Source organism: Octodon degus, unplaced genomic scaffold (genome assembly GCF_000260255.1).
Source record: "Octodon degus isolate 3935 unplaced genomic scaffold, OctDeg1.0 scaffold00173, whole genome shotgun sequence".
Taxonomy (NCBI): domain Eukaryota; kingdom Metazoa; phylum Chordata; class Mammalia; order Rodentia; family Octodontidae; genus Octodon; species Octodon degus.
In genome coordinates this window covers 2,282,332-2,297,918 of record NW_004524749.1, presented here as the reverse complement: position 1 = coordinate 2,297,918, position 15,587 = coordinate 2,282,332, and the positions used below count along the sequence as shown (strand labels likewise).

Below are 15,587 nucleotides of genomic sequence, written 5' to 3'. Positions count from 1 at the left end.
ACCCTGCAGACTCAGGCTGCTAGAGTACCTGGCGTAGCAGGACCTGTGGGGTGGGCTTCGTGGACTGTCACCCTTCTCCACAAAGGCTCCCGCGCCCCACCTCCAGAAGGCTGCAGTCTGAGCCGTAGGCATGCCCTACCTCCTCTACAGGATGGGTACAGGAGGCTCCCTTAAGTGGGAAGAGGCCAGTCTGGAAGCTCCCTGTTGCACTTCCCTCCCTGGCTGGCGCCCTGTACCTGGGTCTCGTGTCCCGAGGGGACGCTGAGTCCTGCAGCTGCCATGTAGGTGCTCCCGATGGTCTTGATCTTCTCTACACCACTGAACTTGGGCTTCAGCAGCAGCTGCAGGGCAGAAAGGAGATGCTGCAGCTAGAGGCACGGAAGGACACGGAAAGGCTCAGAAGGGCGCGGGGCAGCTGTAGGCAGCATGTCTCCTGGGGCCCCTTCCGGGTGGAGCTCATGGCCAAGTGCGGTGCAGACACCTGCCCCTTGTCCTCACCCCTTTGAAGGAGGAAAGGCACAGCTCAGACTCAAGATTCACTGTCTGCAGCAGGGTCCAACCCAAACTGATGTCCTCTGAGATGATAGCACCAGCTTAGCTGGAAATCTGTCCATTTTGTAAGGAGCTGACTAACCTTCAGCTGCCTACTGCAGAGATGTCTGAGTGCTATGTAAACCAGCAGACAGATTTGCTTCTTTTATATTTTGCAGTGTGTGTTCCCCCAAAGGAGCTGCCTCGTTTTGAACCTGAAGCCAGGGCATGCTAAGCACATGCTCCGGCTACCACTGAAGTGCATCCCCGCCTCTGCTCTGCCCTTCCTGGGCAGTGAGAAGCCCAGCGCCCTCTCCCCTCCGGGCTGGCTGGAAGCTGCACCTCATCAAAGTCAGCGATGATCTCATTCAGCAGGCGCAGGCACTCCAGCCCTTCTTTGTTGACATCGCACTCTGTGTAGAACACTTTGAAATCCGGCACTGACGCGAACATGACACAGACACAGTCGTAGGACTGATGGTACCAGTCCTGGAGCAGGGTAAGGGCAAAACAGGACCTTATGCCCCTTGGCCTCTGGAGGGACTGGGGACATTTGTGGTAGTGACCTTCCCAGTGAGCTTTCAAGGGAGCAGAGGGCTGAGCAGTGGCTCCCTACCCACCCAGGCTGGGGCTGGGAAGGCACACGTGGTAGCTGATGGTCAGGACCGTCTGAATCAGCCTGGTGGCACTCCGTGTGTACCCACAGAATCCTATACTGAGCAAGTCACTGCTCACTCTGCTTATCTGGAAATCCTGGCTATGACTCGGAGCCCAGGTTGTTACTACACTGTCTACTGGCGCAGGGCAAGCAGCTTTAACAGCTCTGCACTAATCTGGTGCTTATGGTCCCTAGGTCTCCTACCCCAGTGCTGGGCTGCACCTCGTTTAGCTTGTCACCAATGAAGTGGGCAGCCACGTGGGCCGGCAGCACGTTCTCCAGGAGGAGGCGGTTCACATTCTCCATGGTTTCAAACTCCTCGTGTTCCTTCTTAAACTTCTTCTTCCACAAACAGTCCAAGCGGCAGTAATAGTCAATCTGCAAGCAGACCCATCAGCACCTGTGCCGAGCGTGACACCCACCCAAGGGGCCAGCAGCCCCGGCTGCAATCCTGGGCACCCAACCTGAGCTGGCCGCCACACACCTCCCTGCCCAGGGATCGGAGCTTTTGTGAAAGGACTCTGCCACCCACCACCCACTTTGCACCCATCTTCCCTCGATGAGGGAGAAGAGACCATGAAGCTGGGCCAGGAGCCGCATCCACCTGTCTGGACAGCATAACGAGGGTGACATAGAATAGCACCAGGTAGAAGTTGATCATGATCTTCAGATCCCTTGTCGAACAACAGGAGTCACTGTGGGCACAAAGTGACAATCAGCCCCAGCAGAGGGCAGGTGCACAGGCAAGTGCAAGGACAGAAGATGGACAGAGCTCACTGACAGGACTTCTGCACTCACCCCCAAGGGGCCAGAACCAACAATGAGGGTGTGAAGGCTGGCCAGAGTCCTCATGGGGATGGGACAGGGACTTGGACACTGGCATAAGGACTTGGCAGGGGCAGACCATGAACAGACTTGTGTGTGTCCTTGGTTTCTAGCCTCTTAGTTCAAGGGAGCCCCGCTCCCCCGAACCCCACAGCCCAGCCCTTCTGTGCCTCCAACATCACTTCTGTCAAGAAAGGGATGAGAAACACTGCTACTGCCAAAACTGGCAATCCAAAACATGGCTCAGGGAAGGCTGGGCTGGCTCGAGCCCCCTCCCCCTGGGCTAGCCTAGAGCCTGGTACCCCCCTGTAGGGCCAGGACATCCACTGAGGACCCTGTCAGGGTGGCACACCCACAGTGCTGCATGATTCTGTAAGATGGACACTGCCATCTGCCTCAGGTGTCCAGGCCAAAGGGGACTGCAAGTACCTCCACTTGACAAGATATCAAGACAAAACAGGTGCCATAGCTGGCCACAGAGACATGCTGCAGGATGGGGCCTACCTGAGGGCTGTGTTGGTCTTGGTAAGGTTGCCCAGACAGTTGGTATCATTGAGGGTGCCCAGGCTGGGGCCGCAGCACGCAGAGAGATTGAAGAGCGCCAGATAGGCAACCAGGGCCACTGTCAGCAGCAGGACCTTCAGCTCTAGGCTCATCCGCAGGAAGACAGAGCAGGCAATGAAGCCCAGGATGCAAGTGCAGCTGTAATACTGGGGAGACAGGAACGTTCCTTAGGGGCCAAAGGTCACCCCACCACATCCTGTCACCAGGAGTCTTGTCTTTAGAGCAAAGCAGCTACCACAGGGGGACAACGACCATGGCACCAACACAGCAGGCAAGGGAAGCCGGAGGTCCTGGTGATACACTGTTCAGCAGTTATAAGAGAGAGCTTATGTAGGCAGAAATGCTAATGAACCCGCAAATGTCCTATGAGTCTCATGGAGGAAGGTCCAGGTAGTGGGGTGCACATATCTGAGCAGACCTCTGTCTCCTGACTGCTTCCTGAAGAAGCTCTCTGCCCCGCGTTACTCTTGCTCAGCATCGTACTGTGGCTCTGTGCTGCCCCCGAGGTAGCGACTGCACTCATCTCCCTGGCAGTCCTCAGCCCCCCTGGACCAGCCCTACCTCCAGCTTCATCTCCCACCACCCCTCCATGATAGAGCTCCTGGAAATCCTGCTGAGACTGCGTGCCTCGGCTGCTCACACCAGTCCTTCTCGCCATACCCCTAAAACTCTGTCCTTTAGATTCCTGCTCAAAACTCCCTGACTACTTGCTACACCTGTGGAGTTCAGGGCCCTCACGCTGCTTATCTTAGGGCACTCGGCACAGACCGGGATTTGGTGTCGGCCTGTCACCTCTGAAGCTCATCTATGAACCTCCCTCAACTGAGCCCCTGCTTCCTTGCCCACACCACAGGGCTTAGAGCAAGCAGCCAGACCTGGCCTGGCTTTCCCAGCTCAGCAAGCCAAGACCCTGCCTTCTGCCCTTCCGGGAGACACTGAACTTGCTCCACAACATCCACTGTCTCAGGACCCAGAACCAGTGTTCTTAGCACCAGAGCTGTGCCCACTGTTAGAAGCATCTGGTGAGGATACAGGGCACAGGGCCAGGCTGCAGCTGGGCTGCTGAAGCCTGTTCTGATGCACTCACCGGGAGCAGTTCCCTCAAGGTCCTGTCTGTGCTCGGTGCAGTCTCATTGCCCCCGGGCAGCCCCAAGGCTCGATCAGACATCAGGGGCTACAGTGGGGACAAATCTCATTAGGTTTGGTCTAGGGGATGGGAACCCTATAACCTGCCAGGACAGAGAGATAAGCCCAACCACTGGCACCATGATGCACCAGGCTCAGCTCAGAGCTCTCTCCTTGTGGCTTAGGCAGGGAGGAGATGACCCACATTCCCAGGGGTCCCTTCTCCATTGTGGCCCTGAAGGGTACTGCAGCAGTAGAGAAAGGATCTAGGATAATGCCTAGTGAGGAAACTGAGTCCCAAAGGTCGTGAGACAAGGCCTCTTCAGAGCCACCAAAGAGGAATGTGATGTCAGAATACAGGTGGCTCATGGGTCACTCCTCTCATCCTTGTGAAGTTGGCCAGGTAAGAATCCTGAGTACTTCCAAGTCCTCACATGAAAAGGGTGAGGAGCTCTGAGCCTTCCCTGGGGACCTCACAGGGAGACCCACAGAGCCCTACAGGAGTTAAACCAGATGCAAGGCTGAGGTAATGAGACTCAGAGTTCCCAGGGCCAAAGGCAGGCTCCCCCACCCCGAAAGGGCACCCTGAGCACTGTGTCTCCTCTCCAGAACTAACCAGATTGATGATGGCAATGGTGAGCAGGCTGCCAATGGTCAGCACAGCCAGGGACAGCCTCAGCAAGAGCCGTGTCTCCACCCTCTCTGAGATGGCCCGGAGTGTCCTCTGGCTGGGGCAGCACCTCTGGAGACACAAGTTGAGTTACCCTGAGTGGGCATCAGAAGGAACATGGAACCTGCCCGGGGCGCCTGGGAAGCTGAGCTCCTTGGGAGAAGCAAACCGTCCTACAGGAGAGAGCCAAGAACCCAGCCCCTGCCCAGTGCAGGGCTCAGACCCTGGAGCTCACCACAGGAGCCCAGCCAGCCCCAAAGTAGGGAGGGAGAGGCTGTGGGGCTGAGGACAGCGCTGTGGCTTGGGGACCTCTCCACTCACCATGAACTCCGCGGCAAAGTAGAGGCCTAGCACCAGCCCCAGCAGGCAGGCCACCAGCCCAAAGGACACACCCAGAAGCGTTATCCTAGAGAGGAAGAAAAGACCAAGGTGGCCAGAACCCTCCCCCAGCCCCAGTTGCCAGCGTTCAGTCACTGCACCCTCCCCCAGCCAGGGGCCTCTGAGAACTGTGCTCCAAGTGCCCGGCCAGTAATACACAAGGCCTGCCCAAAACATGCAGTTCAAGGTTGTTACTTCCCGAGCTTATGGGCCAACGATAAGAACTAAGCATTATCATAAGGCTTTGGACTTGGAGCTGGCACATAAAAGTTATATAAAAGTATGTCCTATTTTGCCTTTATTAAGCACACCTTAAACCACAATATTACTCTGTCCTTTGGCCTAATGAGCCTTCTAGAAATCACCAGTCATCAACCTTCACTCCCCTCCCTCTGACCTTGTCCCTGTTATCCCTGATCCCCACCCAGAGCCTAAAACATGAACCTCAGGGACTTCCAATCATTTTCCCACCAGAGTCCACCCTGAAAAGGCTCCCACCCCCAGGGCCAGAGCTGCAAAACTACAATACCTGCAGGCACAGAGGTAACAGGTGACAGAAAGTTAAGACATGAAGCAGGGGAGTGAGAGGGCAAACACATTCCATTACAGATGCGGGCCACAACCTCTGTTCCAGCGACAGATGCCGGGTCTAACGTTACTGAGCCCGTGGGCCTGCCCAGACTCACCTGGGCATCACCAGGATGTGGACGAGCAGGATGCAGAGGAAGACAAGGCCGGCACAGGCAAAGTCGTAGCGGGCCCGGGGGATGGGCGCCAGGCGGTACTGTGGGCAACATGACCGTGAGGGGCTTTCAGCCTCTAGACTCAAGTTCATCACCTTAAAAAAATACTTCACACCCTCCTTGAGCTCCCTATGAAGTCACACTGGGGAACTTCCACTCATCTGCACTTGCAGTTCCCTGTTCAGGTTGAGAAGCAGTGCTTCCCCCGTCCTCCACCTAATCAGGGAGCTGGCTTCATTTCCAAGGTTCCTGAAGAGGGCTTGGCCTGTGAACAGGAGCCAGCTCTGAGGTCCTAGGGCTGTCAGTCAGTCTGACCTCACCCTAAGCCAAGTTACAATGAGGCTGAGGCCGAGTCCCTGACCCAACATGAGACCCAGAGTGATACCAGCCCTGCGAGGGCCCCTGCCACAGGTCAGGTTCGGGGGGTGTCTCAGGCTAGGAGGACCACCTGGCACATCTGCTGGTGACCTCCACAAGGTCACCATGGAGAAGGACTCTTCCCTCTAAAGCTGTTCAGGCCACCCCTGAGGGTAAAGGCAGCTCAGAACCCGAGAGGCACAGGCCAGCTGAGGACTGAGTTACATGAGGACATGTGTGCCACACAGTCACCTGGGATGCAGAACATGTTGCTACAGCAGCCATGCAGGACACTCCAAAGGTCCTGCCAAGGCTGAGGCCAGATGTGGGGTTCTTCTCAATGGGAAGCCCATCACAATGGGGCACCAGGGGCCTCATCCACTGAGATTCCCACCTTTGCTGGAGCAAAAGTCCGAGGCATGAGGCAGATGCCAGAGAAAGCTTGGGTCAGGGCGTGAGGCCAACAGGACAGAGACCCAAGCTGGGGCTGTACTGCCCCCCAACCCCAGCCAGCTGCAAAGTCCCCTCCCCGCTGCCCACCTCCCCTGGCTGCACTGGGACTGATACCCTTGTCCAGGCCTCACCTCACGCTCAAAGCCCTTCTCCAGGAAAATGGGCCCAAAGGCATAGAAGTCATCAGACTTGGAGCAGCAGGGCCTGGAGAGCAGCAGTGTGAGACAGGGACCCAGCGTAGGGGCCCCTCAAGAGGATCCTGGGGGAAGAGGAGGAGCCGCAGGGGCCACCAGGCTGAGGACACGGGTGGGCCTGCTCACGTGGGCCTCACCGGGTGGAGCTGAGCCCCTCGATGGCTGAAAGCATCTCATCGTCATAGGGGTCATCCTCCGACCGCCCCTTGGGGGACGTGCTCCTGGAAACAGACACCCTCCACCTCACCCTTGGCACCTCATCTGCTCCCTCAGAGGAGATGTGGATAGGGTGACATACCCCAGCCCAAGGGCTCCTCTGTTTCTCCCAGGGTTGCACACACCTGAGCCCAGGGCACTCAGACTCTGCCACCAGCCACAGAAGGACCCAAGTAGTGGTGGCCTCTAGAAATGCCCTGTCCCAAGAACTGGCCTGGTCCCAAACTGGTCAGGGGCACCTGCCTGGAGGAGGTGACACAGCAGAACTTGGCCAGGCAGGCACGGCACAGATAGACACAGAGGAGATGTAGTCCACATACCTATCAGGGGTCCGGTGGCGCCTCAGGGGTATGGCCTGGAAGGGAAGAGAGGACAAGATACTTTATTTCCTGGCGCCCTGGCTGGGCAGCCCCTCACAGCCTGCGTTTGCAGCCTAAAGTAGAGCTGGGTCTGGAAACAAGGAGCACAGGGCCATTCCCAGCTGCCTGGAGGCGCTCCAAGTGTCTCTTCTCAGCAAGCCCAGAGGGAGGGAGGGCAGAGTGCATTCTTCTTAGCACCCATACCCAGCCCTAGGGTCCCAGGGACACCTACCTTGGGCCTCCACCCATTGGGGACAGGAGTCTCACTGCTGCTAACGCTCTCACGGTGGTTGAGGTGCGCAAAGGGTCGGGCAGCACCCCAGGACTCAAGGTAGCGGGTCATTCGCACAGAAGCCCGCATCTTCAGGGCAGCATCCCCTTTGGGCTTGGGGAGGTGCTGGCTCGGAGGAGGTAGCTGCTGGCTCTACAGGTAGATGGAGATACCAGTGGGTGCCACCTGTCCCCCTGTCCACCCTCTGACTCCCCACGAAATGTAACCCTGCTAAAGCAGGGCCAGGGCCAGGCTGCGAGGGACCCTGCTCAGTCTATGTTCCTGTGCGGGTCAGTCTATGTTCCTGTGCGGGTCACAGTCTGGTGCCCCACTCCAGAGCCTGCTCTGCCTGTCCCAGGAAGGGCTGGGTTCTGGTCCCCACCTCAGACCTACCCCCAGGCTCTGGCACCAGTGGGCCCAGGGGCCCAAGTACCCACAGCCCCTCCCACAAGGCACTCCAGGAAGGGGGCTCCCAGGGAAGCATCCTGCTCACCCACATGCGACCTGCACCCAGACATACCAGCCAAGGTGCAGCAAAGCAAATTCCCAGAGTTCTGCTCACAGGGCCCCCAAACCGTATGCCTGCCTGTGGCGCAGCACCATGCCAAGGACTCTGGCTTACCCAGGCCATGAGGGGCTACCCTGCCTCCTCCCCTAGTGCTACTGGGCCCAAACTCCCCACTGAAAGGGCACCCTGGGCTTCCCCAGGCAAGGCTGGGAAAGGGGGAAGGAAAGAAAGACCCTGGCCACAGAGGCAGGCCTGGGCCACTCTGAGCTCTTCCCTTTCTCCTCCCCCCACATTCCAAACATTCTCCTGTCCTCCACACACCAGTCCAGGGCCCTGCCAGCACCCACAGGCAAAAGCACCTAAGCCACAAGCACTGGCCAAACCAAAAGAGCAACTTTCCCAGAAACTTCAGCCTCCTTTGGGATAGGCACACTTAAGCCTCAGCCTGATGTCTGCAGAGCCTCAGGGAACCCAGCCTTGGGGGGGGGGGCAGGATCACAGAGGGAGGTGCCGCGTCTGGGTATGTTTCTCTCGCACCCCTCCACTGCTGCCAGTGCTGCCTGTGCAGCCACAGTGGGTTGAGTTCAAAGGTCACCAACACTTCTGTTAGAGCAGCAGTCCCCAGCCCCTGAGAAATAGCCCTATGTGTATTATAAAGACCAGTGGCTGAGAGTCAAACTCACCTATTCAGAACAGGTATGAGATTGGCAGGGGGCCCACAGAGGGCAAGCACTGCCTGCCAGAACCCAACACAGCCAGGCCCACAGGATGACCACACCTACCCTGGCCACACATGAGCAGAGACAGGGAGTCAGAGCTGGCAGATGCGGAGCTAAAGGACAACATCCATGTCCTCCAAGGGCCTGTATCTGAAGGGCAATTAGGGGCCCTGCTGCCACTTCTGTGTCCCTACAACTCCCTGCAAAAGGAGAAGACACTCCCCACTGGGTCCCCTCCAGGGAGATGTGCTGGGGCAAGGAAGACTAAAAGGCCCTCCACACCTATTCAATTTGTAGCTGTGTGAATGAACTGAGGGAGGAAGGTTTCCCAGCCCTTGGCTGAGCTGGGTTTGGAGGGGTCTGCAGCCACCTTAGAGCAGTAGGTGCTGCTTCTCATCCCAAGGCCACCTGAGCAGCCACTCCACGCCAGTCACTGTTCAGGGAACATTCTGGATGGACTGCGGGCGGGGGTACACACCACAGGACCTCATGGTAACAATAAGCACAGAGAAAGGTAAGTAAACAGGGTCCTTCAGGGCTGTGGGACAGTGAAGTCAACAGGAATGCTTTCCCCAATGCTAACCCTACCGGAATGTGGCATGTAGGAACCCTGGGGACAGCAGCAATCTGAGGCCAGGGAGGGCTGAGTCAAGGAGTGGACACTGGGGAGACTCACAAGCTGCCCCCCAGGGAGCTGGAAAAAGAGCCCAGGGTGTGGGGCTGATGTTCCTGAGCAAGCTGCAGGGCTGACTCACAGAGCAGCCAGGGACCAGCTGGCTTCCTTCAAGCAGAAACCTCAGCCTGCGCAGGCGCGGCAGGCATCAGCCAGACCCCACCTGCCAGACCATGGGGAGCGGCCTAAGACCCCTGAGCCAGGTAGACACACAGATCACAGCTGGGGACCCCCGAGCTTCCTATCCAGGACCTGCTCCAAGCCATTCCCTGCCTTCATGAGTTTGTTCAAAGCCTGTGTAGAAAATCGGGGAGTGTAGCACCCCCAGGAAAATAAAGCAATGATTGCTACTGCAGAGGGCCTGAGACTTGCCTGTGTCACTGTGGGGCTGCACTTGGGTTCGTGCTCTTCCTCGGGCAGTGGCACTGTCCTTGCTTTTCCCACTCCCAGTGCCACCCAGCCCTGCACCCTGCTGCCTCCGAGCCGCCTACCCGGGGGTCGATGACCAGGTAGGTGCGGATGTTCATTTCTTTCAGATAGGGGTCCCGCTGCTGCCCATGCCCGTCCTCCACTTCATAGGCCTTGTCCAAGTGGTTCAGTGTGGCCTCCGTGATGTGTACCCGGCTGGGGGAGACTCAGGTCAGACACAGCAGCAGGGCCCAGAGAGAGCTGGCACCCAGCTGGGGGCACACCGCAGACAGGACCAAGCAGGGCCAAACTCGGGCTGGCACAGGTGCCAGGCACACACTGATCTGTCCCCTGCCTCCACGTGGACCAGCCTTCACCTCCCTCAGCCCAGAGACTGCCCCCAGGGCCTGACCCCACCCCTCGAAGCCTTACCCAGGGACTCCAGCTGCCTCCATCCTGTTGGCCAGGGACACATCGTGTGACCACACGTCATATTGCCACTTACGCAGCCCAATGACCCCACACAGCACGTTCCCCGAGTGGATGCCCACGCGCATGCTGATGTCGACACCTGTGGCCTCCCGCACCTGTCTGGGGCACAGCACAGTGGTGTTGTCATTCCACCCCAATCAGGACCCCAGGGTCAGCCCCCACTCAGGGACAAGTGGAGGTCCAGGTCTGGACAGACAAAGAGGATGGGCAGTGCAGCAAAGCCACCTCCTCAGAGGTCACAGAGCGTCTGTCTCTAAGAACAGCAAATGACACAGCCACCTCCAAGCTCAGGAGCTGAGCAGGAAGGAGCAGAGCCAAATTCTCTAATCATGGTAGCTCATGTCAATTGGCTACAAACCCATCCTTGGCATCCCCACCTGGAAGCCCTGCTGGGTCTGAAAAGGCTATTGGGGTACACAGGGGGCCTGGGCACCACCCAGGATGCAGCAGGGATGAGAGACATGCCCCAGGGTCCTCCTGTGCCACACAGGAGCCCTGCATATCGCTGCATCACTGGGCTTTGGTTCCCCAACTTAGAGCTTCCAGGGACATGGGAGACCATGAGCAGCACCTCTGGATCCTGTGGACAGCAGGGAGGGACAGGGCACACAGGGACAGGGCACCCCTTGTCCACCACCCCAACTGGGGTGGGCTGGAGCTGAGGAGCAAAGGGGCATCTGCACCAAGTTCAGGCAGGCTTCTGAGGTCACACAGAGGTCCTGAGCCAGAAAGGGACCAGCACTGACTCTGGAGGTGACTCTACCACAGCACAGGCTGTTCTGGTGGGGCTTCAGGAGGTTTTGGGGAACACCTGGGAGCCACAGGCAGCACTGCTTTACCCCAGCTCACCTGGCTTCTGCCAGCTTGGCCCAAGGGAAATCCTTCCCATGAGCCCAGAGGACTTTGTGAGGAGTGGGAGGCCGGCGGTGAGGAGCCCAGGGTCTCCCCGCAGCCTGAGGCCAGTCCTCGACTCACAGAGCAGGAAGCAGATGGAGCCTTTGGGTGCACCTGACTCCCAAGGTCTCCTGCTGCCTTCCCTGAGTCCCCCTCATGCTATTGCTGAGACTTGGTCCTGAGAGAGATGTCACAGGGCTTATCCATCCTCACATCATCAGCTGTGAGTTTCTGAGACCCGAGGCTGGAACCCTGAGGGCAGTGGCAGAGCAAGGGGCCCACAGAGCAGAGTCCACCAAGGGACCAAGCCACCTCTCATGTGCCCACAGCCTCAGCACTTACTTAATGGCCTCGCACATGTCCAGCCCCATCTTCACACAGTTCCGGGCATGGGTGGGCAGGGATACGGGCAAGCCTGACACACAGTAGTAGCAGTCACCCAGGATCTTGATCCGCATGCACTCGTTGGCCTGTGGACACGAGCCTGGTCAGTGGAGTCTGAGGCCACATGGCCCAGACAACCACCCTCTTACCATCCACCAGCAGCAGCTTCTCCTGGCAGGATGGGGCCCACAGAAACTGGAAATACCCAAACCAGGCATCAAGGAGGAAAGCAAGTGGGCCTCTGCTCTGTTCCATCTGCTCATACCCTGTCTGAGCACCTACGGTGTCCCTGGTGCTGGGCCAGGCAGTGCCACAGAGCAGGGGTTCAGAGTGTGAACCCCTCTGTGTGATCCACGTGTGCTGGAAGGATGCGGATGCTGTCGGGTGTGTCAAGTTCTATTAGGAAGTGAGGCTTGGAGCGAGAGGAAGTGCTCAGCAGGCCAGAGGCCACTCCCAGAAGGAACATCTGAGCAAAGACCCTGAGAAGTAGAGTAAGCGAACCATGCCAGCCCTAGGAGGAAGCACATTCCAGGCATGTGCAAAGGGCCAGGGACCAGCAAGTTGTCTGAGACAACCAGGCAGCCAGGATGGGGAAGGAGGAGGGGTAGCAGGTGCCCTAAACTCTAGTCAGCAGGTGTCAAGTTCAGCCCAGAGATGGCCCTGGCATTAGGCTTTGGGGAATGGAGAGAAAGGCAGGAAGGAGGGAATGTGGGGTGGCAGTGGGGGCAGGCTGTATCCTCCTGAGAGAAATCTAGGAGGCCTGGGAGGCTGACTTAGGCCCAATCTGAGGCAGTGCTCTGGCCTCCACTCCCGATCCCAGTTCTCAGCAAGGGTGGCCATCTGTACCAGCATAAGACTCTGGACCTGAAGTCCTGCTGTGCCTGCTGGTTGACGCTGGGCCCAAAGCCCTGTGCTCTCGTAACATCCTCACCCTCTGCCTTGACCCTCCAGTGCCCTTCTGCAGGGTAGTTCAGGCTGTCATGCCACTGGACCATCTGTCCCAGGTCTTGGCCCTGGCCTGTGCCCACCCTCCTCTTGGCCTGGGGGTGTCTGTCCAATGTCACGACACAGTGCCTTGGCATGGCACAGCCTCCCCTCGGCATGTCCCTGCACCTGCCCGGCCCATGACTAGCCCTGTGGAGAGGCCCCTTATACTGCACCAGTCTGCATGTGTGCTTGGTGCTGGCCCTGGCAGGTACAAGCTTGGCACAGTGGTGTGAGTGGAGAGAAGGCGTCAGACAGGAACTGGGTGTCCAGCCCATCCCCTGACACCCTCTCGAGCAGACACAAGGCTATCCCCTATCCCCCACCATCAAGAACTTAGAGGAAGCCATGGGCCCAGGCTGCTCCTGCACAAGTCCACTGGCCTGCAGTATCCTTGGCAGTTGGAAGTTGGAGGACAGGGCCATGAGGCCCTAGGCCCTGGGAGGAGGTAGGTATTCTGAGGTCTGATCAGTAACAGGAGAAAAGGCAGCAGTTCCCCTGCTGTCTCTCCTAAATTGGATGCCCAGCCAGCAGACTGTATCTGCCCTGGCTCCCTTCCCCATAGAAGCAATGGAGCTATGGCTTGGGGACCTGAGGGAGAGGGAGAACTGCCCAAGAGGGGGAGGTCTGTGAGCTTCTTGTCAGAAAAAGGCCAGCTGTAACCCGAGACTCTCCTCCCTACCTCACATATAGTCCAACTTACTGGCTCTCAAGCCAGAGAGCTCCTGAATGAAGGCTCCAGGCTCAGTGAGCCTTTGAGCCTCTCAGTCCACAATGCCCAGGAAAGGACAGCTCTCCAGAACATCCCAGGTCAGTGGTATCCTACACTGTTTGGTTACTTTCTGCGATGGAGAGCTCACTCCCTGTAAGGGGGAGCCCGCTCCTGGCAAGGCAATCCCTCTCAGGACTGACCATCTTTAAACATGAAAAATTCTTTGCAGGGTGGGATCCAAGCTTGCCTCCCATCCATTCTGGACCACTGTGTCCCCCCCCCCCCAGAGTTACCTGAGGGCCTCCTAGAAATTCTGATGGGCGTAGGAACCAGCATTGAGGTTTTAGTTTTCCAGGTGATGTACATGGCAGCCAGGAGAGGGAGCCACTACCTTAAACCTATCCTGCAGTCCCTGCTTGGGGGCCACCACTTCCCGGAAGCCTGCCCTGGCCACTTGAGCAACCTAAGGGCAGGACCAGGCCCACAGGAGCCAGGAGGTCTCAGGCCATTTGGTAAGTTCATGAAAAAACAAACAAACAACAACAAAAAAAACACCTTATGCCTGCTTCAGCAGCACAAAAATTGAAATGATACAGAGAAGATTAGTGTGGCCCCTGTGCAAGGATGCCACATAATTCATGAAACTTCCCATGTTTTTATGCTGCAACAGACCCAAAATCCAAAAACTGGCTCCACCAAGAAATAGTCTTTTTCTGTGGGTTCTAAATACTAACAATAAAACAACCCACCATGTGGGCTGGTATAAGCATCACCCCAGGAATTAAACTAAAACTGGGCCTGGGAGATAGCTCAATCTTTGGTAGCAAAAAAATAATAAAATAAATGTAAATATACAAAAAAAAAAAAGGCCATGGAGATAGCTTGCCTGCCTCGGCAAGCACAAGGACCCAGGTTCGATCCCCAGTACCACATGCCATGCCATCCCTACCCTGGATGCATCAAACCAGCCACCAAGACTGAGCGTGATGGCTCATGCCAGTAATCCCCACACTGGGGAGGCTGAAACAGGAGAATCACTATGAGTGAAAATACACTTAAACAAGATGCAATCACAGACATCCAGTTCAGCAAAGGCAAACCCAGGGACAATGAGGTGGGACAATCCGAAAGCCACCCACCTGGCCTCTCTGAAGTGCTGACAACAAAACAATTAAATGAGGCTTTCAATGGTTTGAAAAAAATCAAACCAGAAATAATTTCTCAGATAACTGCAGAAATAGTGTCCACAATGAAAACCACGCTTAGTGACTCTAGAGCAGATATAGATTTTAAAAATATAGAGGAGCTTAAGAAAATTATGGAAGGCACAAATACTCAGCATAAGAAAGAAATGGAATCCATAGCCAGATTCAGCCAGATATCCAGGAGAATAAAAATTCCATTGAAAATGTAGGCAGCCTATTAAGCTAATGTGAGGACAGGATCTCAGATCCAGAAGACAGACTTGCAGTTAGCAATCACAAAAAGAAAAGACTTCTTAAAAATAACAAGGGACCATGAGAAATTAATCTGGCAGCTGCTAGATGAGGCAAAGAAGAATAACAAGATTGAGTGGAATAAATGAAAAAGGAGACAACACAAATTATACTTTAAAAACTGGTTCACAGACATCATGGCATAAAAATCTCCTGGTAGGGAAAAAGAATTTGACATACAGTAATGAGACATATAGAACTCCAATTGGCTATGATTTAAAAAAAAATACACAGCCCGGCATATCATAGTCATGATTCCAGGAATTTAATACAATAATAGAACCTTAAAAGCTGTTAGGCAAAAGAAACAAAGCATTATAAAGGAAAGCCCATCAGAAGCACAGCTAACTTCCTAGCACAAACCCTCAAGTCAAGGAGAGTCAGAGTAAAGTATTTCAAGCTCTAAAGGAAAACAACTTTCAACCCTGAGAAACAATTTCAAAACTAGTGGAGAAATAAAAGACTTCCATGACAAAGCACATCTGAGGAACTTTATGACCACCAAACCAGCACTTCAAAATGTTTTAAAGGACATTCTAGAAAGAAATAACAAGGACTACAACCCCATGAACCCCAAAACAAGGAATCCATCAGGTAAGGTGAACAATTAAACAGGAAGGAGAAAAGGGGTGCCAACAACAAGAAAATAACATGACAAAGCAAATCAATACATACAACTGATACCAGTTATAACCATCAGTGTTAATTGTCTCAATTCACCAATCAGAAGATAAGCCTGACAGAATGGATCAAGAAGCAAGATTCAACAACATGCAGTATACAAGAAACACATTTAATTCAAAATGAAACTGAAACTTCCCTGGTGGTCTAGTGGTTAGGATTTGGTGCTCTCAAAATGAAACTGAGGGCCAGGGAGATGTCTCAGCAGCATAGTAAGTACAAGACTCAGAGTTCAATTCCCAACACCAAAGGGGGGGGGAGAGAGAGAGAGAGAGAGAGAGAGAGAGAGAGA

At 55.7% G+C, this 15,587-nt stretch overlaps 1 protein-coding gene and 1 pseudogene across 10 annotated transcripts in view; one reads left to right on the top strand and one right to left on the bottom strand.

Moving 5' to 3' along the window:
- The window catches only part of Adcy7 (adenylate cyclase 7), a 68,809-nt gene that overhangs the window by 2,791 nt on the left and 50,431 nt on the right, over window positions 1–15,587 (bottom strand). For 7 of the 10 annotated variants that reach the window (XM_023703511.1, XM_023703510.1, XM_023703509.1 and 4 more), the window contains 16 exons: window positions 11,381–11,508; window positions 10,085–10,243; window positions 9,736–9,868; window positions 7,306–7,497; window positions 7,035–7,069; window positions 6,636–6,719; window positions 6,436–6,508; window positions 5,438–5,535; window positions 4,695–4,779; window positions 4,320–4,445; window positions 3,666–3,752; window positions 2,519–2,724; window positions 1,794–1,884; window positions 1,394–1,567; window positions 874–1,020; window positions 237–341 (listed from right to left, as the gene is read on the bottom strand). In XM_023703511.1, coding sequence (XP_023559279.1) covers window positions 237–341; window positions 874–1,020; window positions 1,394–1,567; window positions 1,794–1,884; window positions 2,519–2,724; window positions 3,666–3,752; window positions 4,320–4,445; window positions 4,695–4,779; window positions 5,438–5,535; window positions 6,436–6,508; window positions 6,636–6,719; window positions 7,035–7,069; window positions 7,306–7,497; window positions 9,736–9,868; window positions 10,085–10,243; window positions 11,381–11,508 — 1,923 coding nt within the window. The other 3 variants (XM_023703512.1, XM_023703515.1, XM_023703514.1) reach the window with 3 other exon arrangements.
- Window positions 13,681–13,776, top strand: LOC111813228 (annotated as a pseudogene).